Source organism: Corvus brachyrhynchos, unplaced genomic scaffold (genome assembly GCF_000691975.1).
Source record: "Corvus brachyrhynchos isolate BGI_N302 unplaced genomic scaffold, ASM69197v1 scaffold50, whole genome shotgun sequence".
NCBI classification, from domain to species: domain Eukaryota; kingdom Metazoa; phylum Chordata; class Aves; order Passeriformes; family Corvidae; genus Corvus; species Corvus brachyrhynchos.
Window position 1 is genome coordinate 2488142 of NW_008235964.1, and position 23660 is coordinate 2511801.

Below are 23660 nucleotides of genomic sequence, written 5' to 3' on the forward strand. Positions count from 1 at the left end.
CAAACTCTATTTTTCACTTATGTCAAAGTGAAAATCGGGACACGGGGATTTTTTGCTGCTCAGAATTAGTGCTCAAAGAGTTAACTTTGATCAGCCATGCTTGCAGACTATGGGACTTGATCCTCTTTTTTCTGAAATGTATTTTTTTGTAACTTCTGGGATGCTGGACTAGACAGGGATGTCTTTTTATATGACATGGAAAATCCTACTTTACAGTTGCCCAAAGAGATATTCATACTAAACCTCTGGACAGAAACGAAAGTTCATCATGTCGCAGTACTGGATAAACAATGGAAAGGCTTCAGTGTAGCTTCAGTAGGATTAAATGAAGCAATGCATTCTTTTGGCCATGATCAACTCAGCAGTGTCTGGCTGGCCTTCACTAAATACCAATGGTTTCTTATTTCTCCACAAGCAAAACTTACGTATGGAAAAAAAAAACCATAACTGGCAGCTTGCTACTAAACTCAATGATGTTTGAGAGTAGTTTCCATTTTTCAGAGTTTACAGAAATAGTTTTTGTACCTACAGCATACTGTAAATTAAAGAATTCTGGTTTTCTCTGCAATCTTACTGCATGGTAATCAACTGTGAACGTAAGATTGTGTAGCCAAGTCCTTGAATGAGGCGTGAAGGATACACGTTCAATCCCTCCAGGAAAGGGAGAGCTTAGGTTTCTTCAGTATCATCTTTTGCTTGTCATTGGTTTAGCAAAAGAACTAATTGATTAAAGATGTTTGTTAAGGCTTTGCTCAGGACAGTGATATAATGTAAGTTTTTAGGGTCATGCTGGTGTGAATCATAGCACAGACATTTTTGCAAGAAGTCACAGACAAAAGTCACATGACTCCAAGTCAAGAATGGAAGGGTTGAAAGTATCAGAGAAAGACTTTTAATAGAGCAATGTGAGACAGGAAAGTTTAAATTGAACTGTCTGTGAAACTGAATCCCTCTTGAAAGGAACTGGGGTCTGGCAGAGCACTACCAAGTGGAATTATCTTGCTAATGATGAATGCAGTTCTTTTTTCAGAATTTGTTGCTAATCTTAACAGATAGTTCCATACATTTTCTGGAATGTGGACGAACATGCTAGATGGGGTAGAGCAAGCAAGATAATAAGAATTGAACTTTCTGAGCAATCTTAGAGCATTAACATGTACTATCATTTCTAATGAGAGCCAAAACAAAACCCTTAGGATAAATATGAGCCCAGAAAAATAAATTATCGAGGATGTCAGATGAGAGAAACGACCCATATCTGAGCTGAGTTCTGCTTCTTCTTCCTGGAGGTAACTGATGCCAGAGCAACTTCTTTAAAGAACTCTACTTTGTATAAATAATTTACTCCTGATTGAGCCAGAAGATGACTCCAAAGCCTGTGATTAGGCTGAAGTCCCTCTCTACTTGTTTCCTGGTATGCCCAATGAATAGTTTATTAGGTGCACAATATGGAACAGCTTTTAGCAGTGAGGGTAGAACAGGCACTCCCGCCTGTGGTTACAGGGATGCCCTGGGAGCTGAAGACCCAAATTCCAACATTGCATCTCATCAGGTAGGATGGACACATGAGTCATATATCCCCAGACAGTTTCCAAGTCTCTCCGAATATGATTCATTTTATGTAATTTTAGCCATCCAAAAGCAGGGTGTTTAGTCTGAATTACTGACTACAGAGAAAACCTAAGAATAAATGCCTCACTTTAAGAGAGTAGAAGTCAGGTGAGGTAAATCTCTCCCTAAGCTACTGGTTATTTTTTGTCCATGGTTTTGACCAGAAATTCCATCCTAGATGTAAGAATGGCCCTTGTCAAAATAAACAAATTTCCATCAAGTGGTTTTTATTGAACAAATCATTTTCCAATTGGAAAAATATTGCTTTGAAACACTTCTGAATATCTCCAATACTCTGAGGAGAGTTTCACATCTCAGAAATATGATAAGGGGAAAAAATTAAAGCTCAGGAGCAGCAATAAGAAGTGAGGTAGTGGTAGCAAAAAATAAAAATCATCTAAATTAACACAGGTACATCCAGAACACTGTACCAATTACTGGCACAGCTCTGATTTCTTCACAGTTTCCTTTTAGTTTCAATCTCAGTAAACAGTTGAGTTTTCTAAGATGGTTTTTATTTTCTTATGAGGTCCAGAATGCCTCAGGGATGATTATTTGGATAGTTCTTCATTATATTTAAAGAAGCATCCAAAGTATTCATGGACCTGTTACTTCTCAGGCATAGGGGATAGTATACACAATCTTTTAAATATATATATATATATAAAATATATATATATATACATATATAAACAACTTATATAAATAAATTGTTATGGGACTCCCTCATCAACTCTATATTATTGCTTTTTCAAATGAAGACAAGTCACAGGCCTTTTCATCATCTTATAATCAACATAATGTCAAGAGGGATATTGGCCAAATTACAATTAATTATCAGATTTTGTTTCCTACCTTTGTACTAATTCTGTAACAAACCAGATGCAAAAGTTTGGTATCTTCCCATACCAATCTCTTAGATTTTTTTAATGTTTTTTTTTTCAACAGGCAGTTTGGAAGCATGAAATATGTAGAAATAGGTTCAGAAGTACACATCTTTCCCATCAAGCTGGGTTTCAAAAATGCAAAAATACATTTTGGTTCTTTTTATAAGAACTGATGGGAGTTCAAAGTGTAGCTATTCAGCACTTCATTCCCCTTACTGGAGCCCAGTAAGTTTTGGCCCAAGTCTGAAGTGCTTTTTAGGGAATTTCCTTTGTCAACTATCTGTCAATATTTGTAAATGATGTGGAGATGAAAACTCTCCGACAGGTGATAAGTGTTGTTCAGCATCACTGTGCTGTTTCTTACAGTGTCCGGGAGGAGCCTTCACACCCAATATGCGGACAACCAAAGAGTTTCCAGACGACGTTGTGACCTTCATTAGGAACCACCCTTTGATGTTTAATCCCATTTACCCAATACACAAGAGGCCATTAATCATACGGATAGGAGCTGACTACAAGTATACAAAGATTGCTGTGGATCGAGTGAATGCTGCTGATGGAAGATACCACGTCTTGTTTCTTGGAACAGGTAAGACAAATTTGGCAGCATTCATTTTCCTCTGTTGCAATATAATATGCAATAAACTCTGATTATTACAATTTACAGCTTTCAGAAGTTTTTTTTTTTTTTAATGTTTGCAATCTACAGAAATGTTATAGAAATCCATGAATACGTTCTTTTTACTTTCTGTGCATTTTTCTATTTACTATAGATATCAATTACGTGCAAGAGATACAATGTATTGGTCCTAATTGTGAGACAAAAACCAACACCAGTGTGTATTTTATTGGATCTAGATTATAATACTTCTCTTGAATATGGTTTGTCTCCAGCATGATTCCACACTAGAATTTGATGATCTCAAGCATGAGAAAAAAATATCTAAGTCTAGCTTTATAATTTTGTACACTCTCATCATCATTATTTAATATCTACTGTGCAAGCTACTTCTGAAGAAAAGCATGATCTGATCAAGACGTTGCAAAGGCAGAAACAACAACTCCTTCAGAAAACAGTAGTAATATGGAAGTACTTAGAAGAGAAAAAGAAACAAATGGTTAGAGTCCTAGCAGTAGTGGACACAGAGAACTTGATCCAAGCATTCTAAAATAATTTCTGCCTAATATAACCTATATTTTGTTTTTACTTACATCAAATTTGAATCTGGTGTTATGCGTCTGAAGTCCGCAAGGAACAGGTCAAGTGATCCTTGGACTGATCAATTTTGATTTTTTTTAAATATTCAGGTATGAATCACATCTTTCAGATTGAAGCAGACAAGTAGAGTGGTACTGTGACTAGACCCTAGGAGTCACATCTGAAACTCCCACTGGTTTAACAGGGCATTAGAGGCTGACAGGCACAAAGGCTAATCTTTTTTACTGCAGATGGTTTCAAGTAGAACAAAGGAAAAGAACTCTAGGAGAACAAATATATCTCTGAACATCAGAAAGTGATTACAGAGATGGGTTGCATTGCTTTTATGGTTCACATATTATTGGGGTCCTGATTGTTTTCTGTTTGTAGAATAACCATGTCTGCCAACAAACTCGCATGGGGCTGGGAATAACCATCTCGTTATAATAGATTTAGGAAGCGGGTCCTAAAAATCTCTCAAGAATGTCAGGCTTCTATAGGGAAATGATGAAAAATAACTCTCTTCACTCTTCTCAGAAAAACCTCTCCAACTATCAAAATCAGCAGGGTGCCTATGTGCCAAAGGAGACCAACTGCACACTCTGCTGTGTGTGCAGAAGTGTATCCAGAAAACAGGTTGATGGAAAGGACTTCTTACCTGTATTTGGCTCCTGTCAGGAGTACTGTGTCCAGCTGTGGGCTCCCCAGTACAAGGAAAACATTGACCTAATGGAGCAAGATCAGTTGAAAGACTGTAGCATGTGATGTATGAGAAAAGACTGAGAAAATGAGTTTATTCAGAGAAAGCTAAGGGGAGACCTTAATCCTGTTGACAACTATCAAATGGGTGGGTACAACCACCTAATGGGGAAAAAGCAGATGGGGACTCTTCTCAAGGTGCACAGTGCCAAGATGAGGGACTGCACACATGTTGCAATGTGGGACATTGCTATTATATATAAAGGAAAAAGTTATCACCATCAATGTGATCAAACAGTGGAAAAAGGACCCAGAGAGGTTATGAATTCTCCATCTTCAGAGACTCAAAAGATTCAAAACCCAACTGGCACAGCATTGAGCAGCCTGCTCTAATAGGACTTGCTTTGAGCATGGGACTTCACCAGATGTCTTCTACAGACTACAGGTGTCTGCAGTTAAGTGAAAGGAAAACAAAACCACTTCATTCATGTGAGGTTATGGATGAAGAAAATGAGAAGGGCTAAAGCCCAGCAAGAACTCAAGCTGGCTACTTCTGTAAAAGACAATAAAAAATGTTTCTATAAATACATTAGCAGAAAAAAGAGAGCTAAGGAGAATTTCCATCCTTTACTGGATTCGGGAGGGAAACAGTGAAAAGGCTGAAGTACTTAATACCTTCTTTGCCTCAGACTTTAGTAGCAAGACCAGTTCTGTAGGTTCTCAGCCCCCTAAGCTGGAAGACAGGAATAAGGCAGAATGAAGCCTCCATAATCCAAGGAGAAACGGTCAGTGACCTGCTACACCCCTTAGACACATACGAGTCCATGGGCTGGACAGAATCCACCCAAGGGTACTGAGGGAGCTGGCAGAGTGCTCACCAAGCCACTTTCCATCATTTAGCAGCAGTCCTAGCTAACCGGGGAGGACCCAGCTTACTGGAAGTTATCAAATGTGATCCCCATCCATAAGCAGGGCCACAAGGAGGATGTGGGGAATTTACAGACCTGTCAGCCAAACCTCAGGGCTGGAGAAGGTCACGGAGCAGATTATCTTGAGTGTTGTCACATGGCATGTGCAGGACAACCAGGGGATCAGACCCAGCCAGCATGGGTTTGTGAAAGGCAGATCGTCTTGTCCAGCCTGATCTCCTTCTATGACCAAGTGACCCACACAGTGGATGAGGGAAAGGCTCTGCGTGTTGTCTACCTGGACTTTAGTAAAGCCTTTGACACCATTTCCCACAGCATTCTCCTGGAGAAACTGGCTGATCATGGCATGGATATCTTCACTGGGTATAAAACTGGCTGGATGGCTGGACCCAAAGAGTGGTGGTGAATGGAGTTACATCCAGCTGGCCCCTGGTCCCAAGTGATATTCCCACAGGTCTTTTCCAACCTAAATGATTCTATGACTCCATGTTTTTCCACCAAATGTTTACCAAATCTCCATCTGCTGTAGAGTGAATGCTTAGTATACCATAGTCAGGGTAATGAATTATATAAGGAATTTTGTCAGTTTTGCGTATTTTTGTTTCCTTGGTTGGAAGTTGATAAATGAGTTTTAAGGTATTTTTGGATATCTCCTATTTGCAGAGCTATTGGAAACTACTAAATTAACCTAATTAAGACAGGGCTTTCTTCAAGGTGGGTACCTAAAACCACATTTTCTGTTCAGTTTAATTAATGCAGATAAAATTCTTGACTTTGTGACCTGTTAGGATCATTCTTCTCCTTTCCTGTATAAGTAAAGTCTTTTTCTACTATGGAAGTATCAAAAGTGTCAACAGATAGTGTCCCTACTCTTGCTATACAACTTCACAAGAAAACTTGGTAAAAGAGAAGTTTTACATTCCTGATAGTTTTCTTCCTTGACAAATTACTGTGTTTAGTCAAAGTAATAGATTGGTAGGCTAGTACAGATCTTTCAAATGAACATTTTAATTTTTTTTTCAATATATAGTGGTGTCATTGTTTTAAAATACTCTATATGCATCTAATATTGTTTGGAGGAAAATTCTACCAAAGCTTAGTGGAAAAGATTGAGACATAAGCTCCCAAACCATATAGGATTGTTAATATAGCAGTGATAGTTAAAGCTGGAAAAGTGTTGAAAAACTGAAATGTGCTTGAAATCAAAGTTTGCTAGTAAACATTTTAATAATTCTGCAAGAGATAAATATAGGTAATTTCATTTTATCCTTTGATGACCATCTGACTCTTTCTAGGTGATCACTGTGGCCTCATACACACACATGAGCTGCTAAAAACATAATCATACGTCAATCTTCTTCTGTGTATCAGGACAGGACCCATTATGGATCAGATACAAAAAGTGCACTTCTTGATACTTTACATTCATTGCTTTATCGTCTTCATTACACTGGAGACGAGGATCATTTTCTGCTTTCTAGTGACATGGAGGGCAGGCACTATTCTTCCTGAGCAGGGCACAGGACATTAATAGCTTCCAAGGTCTTCCTCAAAAGAAATCGGTGCAATGTAAGTTACTGCATTTCTCAGCCCTTTCAAATAAAAGTGATCAAGTTTCAGCCACTGAGAGGAGAAACTTGTTTTCTTTATTCTCTAATTTCTGTGAGACTCAGGAGGATTTGATAGAGATATTAAGTGTCAAAAGGAATGCAGAGGGGATTTGCTTTGGTGTCAGTTCGTCCCAGCAAATGCAAAAACCACATTGTATGGGAGAATTTCTTGTGATAATTTCCTTGGGAGTCTGGAGCCCCACAGCCGGAGACAATGGGACTTGACGCCTGGTGACAATTACACTCAGCTCAAATGATGAGTTACTGCTGGTGAACTGAGATGTTGCCAGCCATGTCTGTCACTGTCAGTGACCTGTCTCATGCTTGAAATCGAAGTATTTTATGGCTTGCCAGATGCAAAGCACACAAAATGTTTAGCTTTTCCTCTCTTCCTCCTCTATAGCCTTAGTAATAAATCAGTTCCTGAATGCAAGTTAAGAATAACAGAAGTACAGAGCTCTGACAACCCCAGTGGTGTTCACCATGTAGCCGTGGCACAGGAGGGTATAGGCAGCTCTGTAATTTTTTCACCTTAGTGTGAACTAAATGTGGTGTTTCCTTTGCACCCCCAGACAGAAGTGCTGAGCTCACGGGGGCTGGTCCATACCCAGAGTTAATATACTGCTTTCCTCCCTTTCTTACCTACATAGCAGACAAAATAAATCCCAGGGACAGACATTGTTCTTGTGGCATTCCATGCTTTTCAAATGATTACAATCTCCTATTTTTCCTATGCTTTTCAACATGAAGGCTCCCAAAGCACTTAAGAAAACTTGCTAGTTTGGTTACATCTGCCCAGAGGGATCTCTTCACCCCTGTCTGACGTGAGCTGATTTGGAGTAAGGAGCAAGTCTGGACTGGTAGGGAGTAGTGCTACAAGAGAAGGGTGCTGTCTGCCTACCTTTGGGAAGCCAAACAGAAACACGAGAGATAATTTACTTGGAAAGAATGTAATCATTCATTTGCATGTTTGACTAGGGTAATGCTGATGGTATTTTTTCTCTACGCAATGAGTAATAACATATTCAGTTCAAGAATTTGGGATTAGAGTTTTGTTTCAATTATTCAGTTTCTGTGATGTGCCAGGACTCAGTCCTGAGGTTTTGGATTCACCCTAGAGTTGTACTGTAATTTGTTTACTCATTTCAGTTATATCTAAAGAATCTGAGCTTTCAACATTTTGTGTTCATCCTTTAGTAGATTGTTTTCCATCTGAGATTTAAGACAGCAGTAAAACACCATGAGAACATATTCATGAGATTAATATTCATTTATTAAGCATGCCACCTACTGCTTGCAGTACGAAAGCCTTTGGTCAAAGTACACACAGATTGCACAACCAAAAGGTTATTCCTGGGGGTCTTTATTGCTCTTGGTGTTATGAAAATATTTAAATGTCTGGGTCAAACTTGGGTACCTTAAACAGCCATGGGCACCAATGGATTTTTTTCAGGTCCTTGCTATCAAGATATGATCCATTTTTCTAGAAAGAGATCTAAGTTACTGTTGTAAAAAGGCACTTCAGACTTCATGTGGCTTATTGAGATGATTAATGGATTAATGTCAGCCACATCCATCTGAAGTGGCGCAAGGTTGATCGATGTTTCTTATTATCTTTGCTTCTCTGATGAAACATTTGTTTTCAAAGTCTAGATGCATTAAGTGCCTCCAGAGCATAAGTTTGTAATACTCATTTTCACGGTGTCATATGACGGCTGTCTTTTTGGAAAACTAACCCTTGCTGACAACAGTAGCCTCCAGTAATGCAATAGCCAAATGATCTACAGATTCTAACAGAGAGAGATAATCTGGTCAAAAGAGCAAGCTTGTCTCCCATAGTTTTCCTGGCTGCAGCTTCGTGACTGTAAGCATGGGAAGATGATGTTGCACAACAGTGGCACAACAGGCGTCAGACACAATTTCCTTCTTCCTCTTGGTCATAGTGTCTGAGTCATTCATAACCTTTCGTTGACCTATTCATCCAAAGCTTTTTCACAAACTTTTATGATTATATGTAAGTTAAGAGGGCGTACTTCCACCTGCTTCATTTCCCCTGCTCAGTTTTTATGCACGCAAGCTCACACTGTGTCCCAAAAGATTGACTGAGCTGGGGCTATACGAAAACTCTGCCCTCAAGTGTAAGCATTTGTATCTGTCTTTTTGTTCTTTGATGCAGCTTGAATTTTATGAAGTTTCACAGAGATATTATGAGCTGGAAAAAAATTACCGCCATTTGACAGATGAGTGAACTAAGCACAGAGAGGTTAGTGGCCGTGGTGGGAGCTCTGAGGTACAGCAGACACAGAGTGTGGGAACGTGGCTGTCAGCCCTGACTGCTAACCTGCCACCATCTCAGGTGCTCTGCTGAGCCTCAACAATTTCTCAAACAGACAGATTTCAAACATTCTATAAACTTTTTGCTTTCTTTTTTCTTTGTAAGGTTATTTGTATACATCAGGTTCAACTCAGATAAGAGACCAGAAATAATTAGCTGCCATTAGGCTGACAGGTAAAACATGGAGAAAAAGGTTTTAGAGGGTCTCCAGCAGTGTCAGGCACATCAGGGGTGGGGATTACTGAGGGAATCCTCTTGAAACTGATGTCAGAGTAGAAGTTGGTGCCTATTGCAGTCATTTTTTTATGATGTGGAAAATTCGGGGGTTTTATTTGTAGTTCAATTTGTGCATGTGATGTGGGTCAGGGGTAGATGGGTCATGGCTCTCTTTGAGGCTCACATTACTGACAGCTGCAGTGTTCACTTAGGACTGGAAACAAAAACTAATCAAAATTCAGAGAATGAGTTTTAAAACTCAGACCTTCTGATTCAGCCAAAAAACTGTAGTTTCCATGTCTATTCATTAAGCTTTACCTCTTCAATTGCCCATGGTCAGGCAGACCAGGAATTAATGTAATCAGGTGCAATCTAACTGGTATTGATGAAACTTAGCTGATTAATATCAGTCCAGAATCATGCCTCACATTTCAAGGAATATTATTATCATTATGATGATTATTATATGCCTCTTCTGCTTCCATTCCATTTATTGGAATGCTTTCCTTCTTCATTTATTTCCCACTCTGAATACATTCTACACCTTTATTTTTTTGCCTGCAATTTCCTCCCTTGGTGTTCCCAGTTTCTCAGAGGGAACGTGATCTCAGTATCATTGTCTTTCACATCAGGCTGGGACACCTGCATTTGATAAGCAGGTTTGAAATGGAAAAACACTTGGAGCCACTCCTGTTCTCTTGCTGTCAGCTTGAGGGAGATTCCCTTTTGTTTGTCCATCTCGACTTGACTCACAGACTGCTGAGCTGATGCAAGGCTGCAAATGGCTCCCAGTGGAGAATTAGGAAAGTGGTGAGGAAAAATCTGCCTCTTCATTTCTAGTGGTGGATTGATATTCTGGAAACATAGTAGCTTTTTCATGACTATGTGAAATCATAGCAGTGGAGAACTGTTTTCAAGTGGATTTCTGGAAGGAACAAGTAAATGGCAAAGGAAACCATGCTGTTCATTTTTATGAATTTTAGAGGATTACCTTATAATTTCATACATTGACCTTAACTTGAAAAAATTTCACTTGCACTTGTTTGATGACTTCTTATGCCTGATTTACAACATAAAATATCAATTGTGAAATACACTTGGAAACAGCTCAGGCACTGCTACTTTGCATTAATGTTCTGCAGTGCACAGTGCTTCATCCTTTCCTATGACCCAGGGAATTTAATTCACTGCTTTACCATTAGCAGAAATAATCAAATAAGATTTTCAACAAAACTCAAGTATACCATAAGCTTTCTATGTGAACACATGTAAGTGACTTGATTTGTCAGATACAAATTTGTGTTTATAGCGGAGTCAGCAGTGCTACTGAGAAAGAAATAAAAAGTGGGATTTGGGGACAAATATTTCCTTTTCACTTATTAAGGAAGAGGCTGAGCAAGAGTAGCAAGTCTATTTTTAGAAGCAATGGGAGAACTATGGCCTATAAGCTATCTGTTATTGGGAGTGTTTATATATAGATATATAGAGAGAGATGTGTAGGTACAGACTATTAGAATCCCTTGCTTTAAGCAATTTTATTTAATCAATAGCTTTCTATTCCCTACTTGAATATTTATTTTAAATGTTGTATTAAGTCTTCTTTGAAACAATGGAACATTCCTTTATGTGAGGATCTGTCCATCATGGTTCAATACTGAGTAAAAGCAAATGATAAAATATTGAGTCAAAGGGAATGAGTATGAAGGGAATGAGTCCTTCCCTCTGTGTACTTTTCTGGGGTGTGACAAAAAGGTAGATAGGAACCTACTTTACAAATAGGAAAGGTTATTAGGACACAAGGACCTGGCGTCAGGCATTATCAGTATTTTCTGTGCCAATACCCAGGATAAAATCTCCCCTCAGGTTCTGATTTCAGTTGGGGGCTATGTTCGAGGACTCAAGACAATTTAGGAATTTTAAATGTGTGGCATGTGCTAATGGATCATTGACATAAACCGGTTCTTCAGAGGCTCAGCAGCCTTACATTCCTTTGCAGGTAAGGTCACTGTCAACACGCTTAGTGCCCTGTATGTCAGGGTTACAGGTACTTGACACATTGCAGGCAAAAAAAAACACAAAAGGCTTCAATTCCTTTCTGCACTTCTGATTGAGAATTTTGTAAGGTAAGAGTCTAATGTTAGAGAATTGATAAAAGGATGCAAAGAAGCAGAGGCAGACTGGAATGAAGTTGTGTATGTGTGTGAGTGTGTTATTCCCTTAAGTAGGAGAAGAAATACACACACACCCTTCTCCTTTCCTCTGAGAAACGATCTGCAGCAGTTTAACACTTTGGTGGGTCCTGGCAGTCAGTAAATCTCTCTCAGAGTTTCATAGCTTTGCTAATACTGGCACCCAGGCTAGACCACAGCTGTGCTATCACAAGATTTAGTTCCAGTAAATTTTCTTCAGAAGGAACTGTTTTATCATGCCATTGTATAATGAGAATAAATGTCTCTGTAGAAAATTCTCATGAAAAATTCATGCCTAACATGCCCTGAGCATGTACCATTGATAGTTACACATTTTTAAGTCTTGTCAGCTTTCAGTTTCTCTTTTCCTTCTTTTTTTTAAAGACAAAATACTGCAATCTGCTCTGTGTGTGGCCAGGTCCTTAAATATCAATATTCTGTCTTTAAACCCTTTTTTTGAAAATAATAATGATAATAATAAATAGTAGTAGTATCTGGCTTCGCCAAGTAAAATAAGGAAATGTAAATTACTTACAGTAATCATCTTACCCTGCAGCTCAAGCTACAGAATTTAGTCACTGAGCTTAAAGCAAAACCAAAATTGAACTTTTTCAGCTTACATTGTCTTCATTATGAATTGCCAAACAGGAAGCTGAAATTTCCTTTCCTTGGTATCAAACTAATAAAAATACATGTAGATGCTTGTCTATATTGTGCTCTACTAATGTTCTACCAACTACACAACTCTACATTGCTCTTAAAACTTTTGAAGGCTGAAAAAAATCTGTACCACGTGTTCTCATTCTTCAGAATCAGTCTTGAGCAAATAGATTCATTTACTCAGTCTAATTTCTAGGTCCTTCCGGTAAGAAGAATTCTATGTACTGTGCTTTTTCCAAGTTAAAATGCTTATTCTTGTCATTATCCCACACTCTGACTTTTTGTTGCCTTTCCCTGGTCTTTTGATTATGAACCAAACATGGTTTAAGGGAAAAGGGGTTTTTACCTTGGTATTTATTTAAGGATCCTTAAAGGTGCACCACTTTGTCCAGGTGGAATGCACCGAAGTGCACACCAAAATGCACACACCGACGATAGATCACGTATACAATTTATAGACCTTGCAAATTAGCAGATCTATCAAAGATTCCCCAACGAGAGGCTTGAATGAACCCCTCCATCCCGAGGAATCCCAACCTGGATGGGCCTGTCTTAGTTTACAGGATGTTCTAGGGAAGACCTTGGTTTCTCAGGATAGCATAGGGCTTTCTGGCCTCCAAATGTGAGGCCCGCAGGATGCTTGGTCTCCTGGCTTAAGGGAATATTGGGTCTAAGCTAAGTTATCAGACTTAAGGAATTACAAGTATGCATGCTAAAAGCACTGGGGATACATAAAAGCTATATGAAAGGGTATAGAAAAGGTATATATAAAAAAAGGCAAAAAATCATCATGGCATCATTTTCTGCCACATCAGAAATACTTCAGTGGCTGTCTCAGCCTTTAAGCGCCTTCGCAGATGGACTCCTGCATCTCACATATTCTTTCCACATAAGAAATTTGGAAAATGAATCACAAATTTCCCTTCGGTCTCTCTCATCACATCTACTCTGCAAAGACACTGTCATTGCCACATATTCCTGCTTCTTACTCCTTTGTTCTGAGTGGATTTCTGAGGCTTGGAACTGTATTTTGAGAGGGAAGCCATGATAAAATATCTTCACCTTCCTTTTTCTTTTTACCTTACAGAGCAAAATATTAACTCCTACCAATAGGACTTGATTATTTCTTGAATTTCATAAAAAAAAGCTTTCTTCTTACTGTGTTTACATGTAGATAGAGTTATTCTTTGGAAGGTTTACCTTTCATGTCATCAGTTATCATAGCATTTTATTATTGGATATGAATGTATATTACATCCTGCAGTAGTGCCCTTTTACCTGTTAATATTGTGTTTTACCTTAAGATCATTAGGATAGATTCTTCCTCTGTGTCTGAATAGCAGCTACTACAGAATATACTGATTTTGGTTGATCTTTTGTATAGAATGGCAACAGTAATGGTAATAACTCCAATCTTACCATGACTTATGTTAATATATGAGAATAATACTACATTAGTATTCCTGTATGAGGATTCATTTCATCATTCTTACTGACCCCAAACTCTAGAAATTGCTGAACTTTTCTTACCTTTCTCTGTCTCACAGTGCTTGCTTTGATGGCTTCCTTTTATAATTAATGAAGGTTAATCTGATTTTTTATTTATCTCTCTCTCTTTGTTACTTGTTCTCACCTATTCCAGACCAAGGCACTGTACAAAAAGTTGTTGTCCTACCCACCAACTTCTCTGCAAGTGGAGAACTCATTTTAGAAGAGCTGGAGGTTTTTCAGGTTTGGCTTTCCCCTTTTGTTTTTCCAGTGTGTATGCTCACACAAGCACTTTGTTCTAACAGACTTTGGCAAGGGCAACTGTGACTTGATAAAAGATCAAGTAAATGTGCATGCTGTCAGTTTGATAACCACACAAAGAGGATTACAAAGTGTTAACTGTTATGAAGGCTACAGATAGCTGAAGTCCTTTTCTTCTCCTATATTTCAGTTGCCTATTTTTTTATGTTGATATATTGGCTAGAAGGATTTTGATAATCACTTTTTTAGGAGGTCATGTTATAATGGCTTCCAGAAGGAGACTTTTATCATTGGCATCACTTATAGTGACTATTGCTATGTATGGTTGGAATCTAAGATTTCTTTACTTTGATTATCAGATAATCTTCCTGGTTCTCAGTTGCAAAATGAAATCAAATTAGTGTTGTTTTTGCTTAACTCCTGTTCTTCAAACTCACATGCCTCTGGAGTCAAGAGAGCTACAAGTTTAACACAACATAAGCTGAAAAGAAACACAAAACGTACAGAGAGATAAGGGAATAGCCTCTGTCAATCATTCTGGCATGTAACAGCTTGTAATAACCTAAAGAAAATGTTCACCCTCATGTTGAAAAACCCCTTTCAAATATTTGAATGGGCTATTCATTAGACATTAGACAGTATGCATCGATAAACTTAGTTAAGGATTTTATCATGGCCTTTTCTCTGTTTCATTGAGAGAATGCAGAAAGGAAATTTTAAGCTTCTTTATAGAGGCAGCATTACAAGTTTCTTTAAGAAAAAGAATACACTCAGTGTTAACACTCATAAAGGCATAGTTAGTCTTTCTAGGCTTTTGTTGAAGATTTCCCTTTAAAAAGGATATATGTGAGTGATATTACTTAAAACACACTCTTCACCAATGTATTGCTAATTCCATTTACTGAAACATAAATGATTACAGCATGAAGATAGGTGGGCTGAGAGGTAGCCTCACCCTAAACCTAGTTTCTGGGCCTCTATGCACAGACCCTTTTATCTTGAACCCTAAAAATCACGGTATTGTAAGCTCTGCTGTTACAATCTGTGTGGCGTCATGGTGTTTATATGAGTCTCTCCAAGAGAACAGGGATGAGGTCATGGGCTCTGTGCTAGTTAATATCAAGGGTAGCAAAGCAGAGATCCTCTTCCAGAGCATAAACAAAGAAAGGAGAATGTGGCATCAGGTCCAATGTTGCATTTGACCTTGAGTCTCCAGACAGTTCATAAAGCAGCACTAAACTTCTCCAAACCTTGGCCAATTCACATGATTCGCAGCCAGATTTTCTGGTCCTGACCTCCCTGCTGTGTTGTGGTCCACTGCAATTAATCCTAGCCCACTGTTATGGCTTTCCTTTGTGACTGAGCAAATGCTGAATCTTAAAAAAATGCTGAACATTTTTATTACCATCGATTTTATCACTTGTTTGGATGAACATAATGACTTAAGGCAAGGAATGTAACAATTCTTCTTCCAGCTTTTTGATATTTGATTTGGACACAGACATTAATAGAGTGCTATGAAGACACACAGTAGTATAGAATACTGTCTCTGGGAAAGAAATTTTCAAGAACATTCATGCCATTTTAAATATTTTTGCCATTGATAATCTGAATTTACATGTTGCATGGTAACCAAACTGTATGCACTGATAATTTGTAGGAGAAGTATGCTATATTTTTATCTGGATCATATAATAAACATTCATGAGCTATTTTATGATTTTTCCTTATCATCATCATCAAAGAAAAAACATTGTTTCTTATTACAAAGTTAAAGTAATGGCTCCCATATTGCTGAGATAGCACAGATACAGGTTAATTACAAGTGTACTAAAACCTTTTAGAAACACACGGGTAATAATAATGTGGTTGAGTTTCAACAATATATTTTGTGAGACAATTATTCTTGATATGTCATTTATTTATTTTTGAAACTAGCAATACTTAGTAGGAGGGAGTGGTTCCTTTCCAGGATATAAAAATATATTTTTTTCTTAGATATTACTTAGGTTTTAGTGTTTTTTGAAGGTTAATGTTGGGACAGAGTTCTTGACAATGGTTTGTCACTTTGTCTTTCAGAGTAATTCTCCTATAACAACAATGAAGATTTCATCTAAAAAGGTAAGGAAAAGTGGAATGCCTGCTTAGTGCTTACTAACTGAGAAGCAAATTGACTCAGATATTAGAATATCGATTCTTGTGGAGCACACTAAATACCGGCAAATTTTCCATAATGAATATGGAAAACTTGACTGAAGTTTGCAGGAGCTGTTTACATGCCCTTCGGCCACTAAGATAAAACAATTTATATTCATTATGTATCATTTTGAATTCACTGAAAGTGTCAATTTTTTTGTTGTTTTGTTTGACAATTAAGGAATCAAAAAAATACTAAAAGAGGAAATTCATCCTCCCTGGTTTTTTTTCTCTGAGTCCTAAATAGAAATTTTTCCTTGGAAGTCTGTCTGATCAATGTAAAAAGGCCGTGTTGGGGCTGTTGGGTCCATGGTGCAATTGTGCAGGTTTGTTTATTAGTAATAAACAATTACAATAAGAATGATGAAAGCAGCTGAAAGGATTTCCACTGAAATGTTTAACACACAAGCTAAAAATGTGTATTTTCTGATTTTGCAAGCAAGACATTGCTCAATATTTTACAAAGCTACTACTAAGTAAATATTTTTCCCTAACTTGAATTCAATATGCTTTGTCATTTTTATGACAAGAAGATCAAAGGAATTTCAAGGGATTTTGTGCAATATTAATTTATATTTTAAGAATGATTAATTGTTTTTGAGTAAAACAGTAATTTCGGCCAAGACTTTGGTAATGATCTACTCACTTTGAACTTCTCTTGCAAAAGCTCTGATGTGTTGTGAAAGTTCTCTTGGCTTATTTTTCCAGGTATATAAGGCTATCAGAATCTGGCCCTAAGCCTCAACATAATCTCTAGGTTTTACATCTTGGAAATGTATGCACTGGAGGATCCAACTAGGAACTCTCCATAATATTTATTGAACTGACTATGTGCAGAGAAAATACTTAGTTCAAAGGCTTGAGCCAATAATCCTTACTGAATAAGAACCAAGTTCTCAAATCTGAGCAATATTAACTCAGCCTGTCTGCCCTAGAACAGAACACTGACACTCAATGTCCAAAAAACCATTAACCTTCCCCAGTGTTTCTAGGTGTTTTCTAGCAGGAAGGTGAAAACAATAGAGGCCTGTTCACCTGGGAGATTTCTGTTGATCTTGACTTTATATTTGTGGCTCCCCTCTTGGTCTTGGGTTAATTCCAAAATTAATTGAAATGTTTTTTGGGTGTGTTAGCCAGGTCTGGGGTGAAACTCCTCCACATCTGAAATAAATCTTTTCCATTCCTCCTGCAGCAACAGTTGTATGTGAGCTCAGATGAAGGGGTCACCCAGGTTTCCTTGCATCGCTGCCACATCTACGGCACTGCCTGTGCTGACTGCTGCCTAGCCCGAGATCCATACTGCGCCTGGGATGGCAACTCCTGCTCCAGGTTTTATCCTACAGGAAAAAGGTGAGCAGTATTAAGCAGTCTGGTGAAGCTTGCAAGGGAAGATCGCTTTTTTTCTGCTGTGTAGCCTGGAGTGTTGTGATGGAGAAGTGGGATGTCATTCCTTTTGTGAGCATGTACAAACAATACCTCCACAGCTATTGTGCTTGGAATTATTCATCACTTAGGACTGAATGCTGCAAGAGTGTATGGTAAAGAGCATGGCTTTTCATATTTAAAGTAATGGATGGGAGAAAAAAGAAAAGGAAAAAAATGGTTCTTAATCATAAGTATTAATCCTTCTGTCTCATGCACACAAAATCAGTGAGACATTTGTTCCCTTCATTTAAATTCAATTACTTACTATGGATGTAATTATGATAGCCCTAAATCAAGCAAAAGATCTCTCAGGCTGTCTGAGGAATAAACCCATTCATACTTTTTTGTTCCTCATTTGCTCCTAAGTGAGAAGAATTATTTTCAGGAGAATTTTAGGCAAATGTGATTTCCATGTAATGCCTGTGGATTTGGGTTTTTTGACACGAGGTTTATTAAAGCAGACAGGGAAAGCAATTTGTTTAATTTACAAGAGAACTAATAGTCCATCTCTTAATCTTATGTAAAACAGGAGTCTCTTTCCTCCTCCCAAGGGAAATATTTAATAGCAGAAGGCTGTAGTGAGCTTTTGTCTTAATAAGATTTCACTTCATATACAAACAAAGCTGCAGAATACACAATGAAGCATTACTGCAGAGGAGACAAACCTTTCAGCTGTATGCTCTCTACAACTACCTGGAAGGAGGTTGTAGCCAGCTGGGGGTTGGACTCTTCTCCCTGGTGACAAGCAAGAGGACAAGAGGAAACAGCCTCAAATTGTGCCAGAAGAGGTTTAGACTGCATATTCTAGAGTCATAGAATCAAAAAATGTGCTGAGTCAAAAAGGACCCACCAGGATCATTGAGTCCAACTCCTGGCCCTGCACAGGACACCCCAAGAATCACACCATGTTCCTGAGAGAACTGTCCAAACACTTCTTGAAGGTTTGGTGCTGTGATCACTTCCCTGGGGAGCCTGTTCCAGTGTCCAACCACCCTCTGGGTGAAGAATATTTTCTTGATATCCTGCCTAAACCTGTGGCTGTGCTTAGTGCCTGTACCTGAGCTGCAGGTGCAGAAGGCCATATATAGTCACTGAGTTTTACTCCTGTACCCTCATAGAGGGAGACAGTTGATAGAAACAGGCAAAGCTTGGATCTGCTGGTAATAATGTCATCCCCTGGGATTAAAGACAATTGTTTTTGTTATTGCAAAGTTTTCTTGACTCATTCCTTACTTGAGATTACAAGTTAAAGCCCAAACTGGGCATGTAGCAATTGGTAAAGTACATGGGGTTGTTAACTGCTTTCATTCAGAGTATTCAGCCACCAGTCTGGAAACTCACTGTTTTCTTCCATGGAACAAAGATCAGAAGACAGGGGGAGGAAAGAAAAGAAAAATCTCCAAGTCTCAGGCCACCTCACTCCTACACTAACATAGCTGCCAAAAGGAGCAGTCAGGTACACCCAGCCTGTGCAGTTTCCAGTTTGCCATCCCCATTATATACACCTACCCAGGGTTATTTCCACTGGGGCTTACTTTCATGCTGATATTTTGTTTGCAATTTGCTCTTTATGTCAAACTAAAATAAACACCTCAAGCTGTATGGAAAAAAGTCTGCTTTTCATATGTGAAGGAAATGAGTTGTCCGTTTATCTAACAAGACAGATTATGAAGAAGAAAACATTGGTAATTAGAACCAAATCCCATTGTCTAGACAACAGTTTCTGCTGTATGCATTTGCTTGTTTGCTTCTTTTGACACTTCTGTCTCCTGTGAATTACTGTAGCTCCTCATGCAACATCGATTTACTCCAAAACACCTTATAGTATTTTTATTTTCTAACCACCACTTTTTTTGTTTTTTAAATAAATATCTAACTGCTAAGTTTACATTCTCAGAACTGCTTAATGCAAGCAACATGCCATTTCTGACAGTGTGGAGCAGGTCTTGGTAGCACAAGAACTCTGGCATTCACTCAGAAATTCTTCATTGTCTCCTTTGACTCATGTAAATGGTTCACAAGGGTTAAGACCCCAAGGCATAAAATGAAATATTTCTGATGGTTAACATAAAAACTATACTTGGAATTTCAAGAATTACTCCTTTGAATCATCACCTTTCAAATATTTCCTTTTCAAACGATGCAGTGAAGGATTGGGTGACAGGGGATTATGAGCACTCTTACTGGGTGTTTGTGCACTACCTAGTACAATGTGGCCATAGATGTCCCTTCACTCAGTAGTACTGGAGCTCCAGGGGCTTTTTATGGTTTCTGATCCTCAAGTGCTTAGTGCATGGTTCAGAATACAGCTCCTAAATATCCCAACAGTGTCCATTTGCAACAATATATCATCAAAATATTTTTTCTTGAACTTGATAAATACTGAACAACCTTACACAATATTTAGCAAAGAAAATAATATATCTCAATAATAAAAACATTTGTGTACCAGCTTTTCATGCACGGAATTCTGTGAGCTATGACCTCCTAGCTGAGGAGGACTGAAATGCCAGTATTCCCAGTCCCCAGAAAATTGCTTTAGAATCATGATTTTCCACCTGTCATCCAGATAGTATAACAAAGTCCCCATTTAGAAGTATCCTGACACTTGGTGAGTTTTATTATATTTTGCAAATAGTCACATCCCTTCGAATAGAGGACAGAATAGAATCATAGCTCTCCACCATTCTGGGTGAATACATCAGTCACTCTGCTGCCAAGGTGGCTGCAGGCACCAAAAAAAAGGTGCTCACTAAAATGGAGGAGGGAACATGCCCTTTATCAAAATTTTTTGCTGGTGCATTAGATATGAGCACTATGAATCTTATGCATCTCATTCTTAGCTGCTTGCCTTTATGAAGAGTTCCAGCTGGGGTTTCTGGCTTTGAATGCCAGGTATTATGAGAATGAGCAGTCGTCTCCTTCATGTATCACCTCTGATCCTTCCATCCCTATACCTCCACTGCACAACTGCTTTACCTACAAAAACTGCAACCATTTTATAAGCTTCAACAAACTGATTCTTCATCTAAACAATATCTTCACTCCAGCAAGCCTGCCAAGAGTAAAGCACACACACAGTAGGTCATGAACTATCCTTAACATTTGATCTAGAAAAAATAGAAAGACACAAATCCACAAATAAAAAAGTGGTTCTTTTCAGTGTAGCTGTTTTAGAATAACATTTTGTTTTTACAAAATATTGCAGGAGGAGCCGTAGACAAGACGTGAGACATGGAAACCCTCTGACTCAGTGCCGAGGTTTCAACCTGAAAGGTACTATAATTTAGAGATCCTCATGCTATATAAAGATCACTTGGCTTTCCTTTACATGATTCATTGTAACTGATGTTATCTGTATGGTTTACTGGTAAAGCATGGTTATTTTCCAAGTCTGAGTTTTGTTTTGATTTGGTTTCAGCATCTTTCTTTGCAATTACATGAAACTTGCACATATATGATAAAATGATGAGCTCTGAAATGCATAGTTCAGCATACTTGAATTGGGAAGCTGACACTGTTGACTAGAAAAAGGTACAGTTAATTTGAGGACTTCTCTACTTCTATTTCTCTTCAGTCTTTATTAATGCCTTTTCGTTCATTTAAGCTTTGGGCCTCAGAAGTTCCCATACTGAGTTTTGGAGCACACCTTTCAGCAAACAGCAGGATCTAGGACTGTCTTTTGAGTTATGATTATTCCCTTCTTCCTTTATGTAGGAAAAAAACCGTATTCCAAATTTCTTTATGAAGTCTCTTATTTCCAGCTGTGCAACAGTTTAGTCAGCCTGGCATGGAATGGGTGGCCAGGGGAGCCAAGACTCTGCCCTCCCAGCTACCATTTTCTCCAGAGTGATGGACACCAGTCAAATATGCCCAAAGTCATAGTAAGACTAAACAGATATATGAAGGCACCTCAATCCTCTTCAATTCTATACATGTCTGAGCTAGGCAGCGGCAATGTGTGCCATCAGACCAAGGACACACATCAGAGTATTATGCTCCTTTCACCTCTATTTACGAGCCTGAATTCTAAAGTTAATTTTCATCTGTACCACCTGGAGACCAAATAGTAGAGCTGATCATGAATTTTTATATTGTTTTTTTCCTAATCAAAGAATAATACTTTAAGAGTTACATTTAAAAGGTTTTGTTAATAATAATTCTACTGAAACAGTCTCCACTGGTTGTTGGAAGAACCTCCTGGATCAAAAAAGATCACAGCACGCTGGGTGTAGATCCCTCTGCTTAAATGAGTCTTTCCCCATGAGTCAGTATTAGCTAATTTATATGAAGCTGAAGAGCTTGAACAGGTAATTCCAAGAGATGACCCCAGTGTTAGAGAATACACCTGAGCTCTGAGAAATCCATGTTGAAGCAACTTGAGCTGCATGTCTTCCCCTGCAGGCATGTGCTGAGACCTTCCACCCATTGTCTGTCCCAAGGGTGGGTGTCTCCTCCTTCCATGTGGAAAATGTGAGAATGTCAGCTGTCTGCATTCTGGCCTGAGGGGAAACAATTGTTTCAACCTTGACTGGCTTGTGAAACAGGTTTCTTGTTTTTCAACCACTTTTTTAATGTGGATGTATTTATAGGTTTATGTGTTTTAGCATCTTTGTAAAGGAAGTTTTGGTGCCAGCAGGGGGATATAGCATAAGTAGGGCAGTTGTTTCCCCAATGGAAAAAAAAGATAAAGAGCAATTTAGACCCTTGCAAAATATAATTAGAGCCATTTATAGCAAAATTACTATGTTTGGGGAAAAAATGAAATCTACCTAAAGGACAAAAGACCAGATAGTCAAGCAAAGCCAAGGAATCTTCCAAGCTCATAGAGAAACGAAATGCTGAATTGAAGTCTTTAAACATTGTAGACCTCTTAGCATGTATAAACTCAAGATTTTTGGCACATTGTTATTTTTAAGTAAATCATCAAGAATCTTGTATGACTGCTTTTCATGTCTGTTTAATACCATTATATTTGTGTTAGCCCTTATAGCCATTACAGAAATGCATTTTGAATGCAAAGTATTTCCACATTATTCTCCTAAAAGTTAGAATTTGTTTTGGTACAACTTCCTAAATGTGCTGAAGGACTAGAACCAGGCAAAGTCTCCTTCCTTCAGAAGAATGGATTTCAATTTCACATATCAGTTGATGAAAGAAGCTGAAAAGAATGGGAGTTAAAGTAGAGTCTGAGGAAAACCAGTCTTAGAACTGTGCAAAAACAGTTAGATTTTAGACATGTAGACCTCTAGGTATTTGCAATTCTCATATTATTTGGTATCCATTATTCCTTTCTCAATAAACCAAAAAAATTATATTTCATATATGAGGCAAGTTCTTAAATCTGGAGGCGCTTTTTTTTCAGAACAAATACTATGATTTGGGCCAAGCAATAAGCATCCAGAAGTTCCTACTGGTGACTGCCAATTATTCATCTGTCGAGACTATAAAGGGACACAACAAGTCTAAGTGATGACATATGCTTAGCACTTGCCCAGGTGTTGCTGGAGTGCTATAAATCTGTCTTTCTCTCTGTTGCTGGCCTGTCTACATATTCATCACATCTCAGGTTGAGAGCCAAGTCCCTTCCTTGTGTTGGAAGAGAAGCAGAGGAGCAGGAGCCCAGCCTGCCCTCTCTCCTCCCTGGGATGCTGCAAGCAGCTGGAGTAGCTGGAGCCCTCTTTAGGGAATGATGCTTTATTTTGGTCATACAACCATGTTGCTCCAACTCATAAATGGTGAAGTGTGAAGAAATATATTAAATCCTTCATTCTCTTTTGGAGTAGTAAAGAATGAGACAATTTCACAGAAAAATATCCCTGAGCTCAGTTACCCCATCAGCAAAGTTTACCAGCCTATAGGTGTCCTAATTTCTCAGAACAGACCATGTCACTCTGAAAATTGGTATTTCAAACTGAATGGACTTCCTCACATATTATTTAATTTCTTTGAATTT

The 23660-nt window shown here is 38.3% G+C and overlaps 1 protein-coding gene across 4 annotated transcripts in view; it reads left to right on the top strand.

Annotated features, from left to right (window-relative positions):
- Positions 1–23660, top strand: part of SEMA3C (semaphorin 3C) — a 118248-nt gene that overhangs the window by 88788 nt on the left and 5800 nt on the right. For all 4 annotated transcript variants that reach the window (XM_008629610.2, XM_017727941.1, XM_017727932.1 and 1 more), the window contains 5 exons: positions 2865–3087; positions 13977–14065; positions 16163–16204; positions 17472–17629; positions 20913–20980. In XM_008629610.2, the coding sequence (XP_008627832.1) occupies positions 2865–3087; positions 13977–14065; positions 16163–16204; positions 17472–17629; positions 20913–20980 (580 nt within the window). The remainder of the gene's footprint in view (positions 1–2864; positions 3088–13976; positions 14066–16162; positions 16205–17471; positions 17630–20912; positions 20981–23660) is intronic.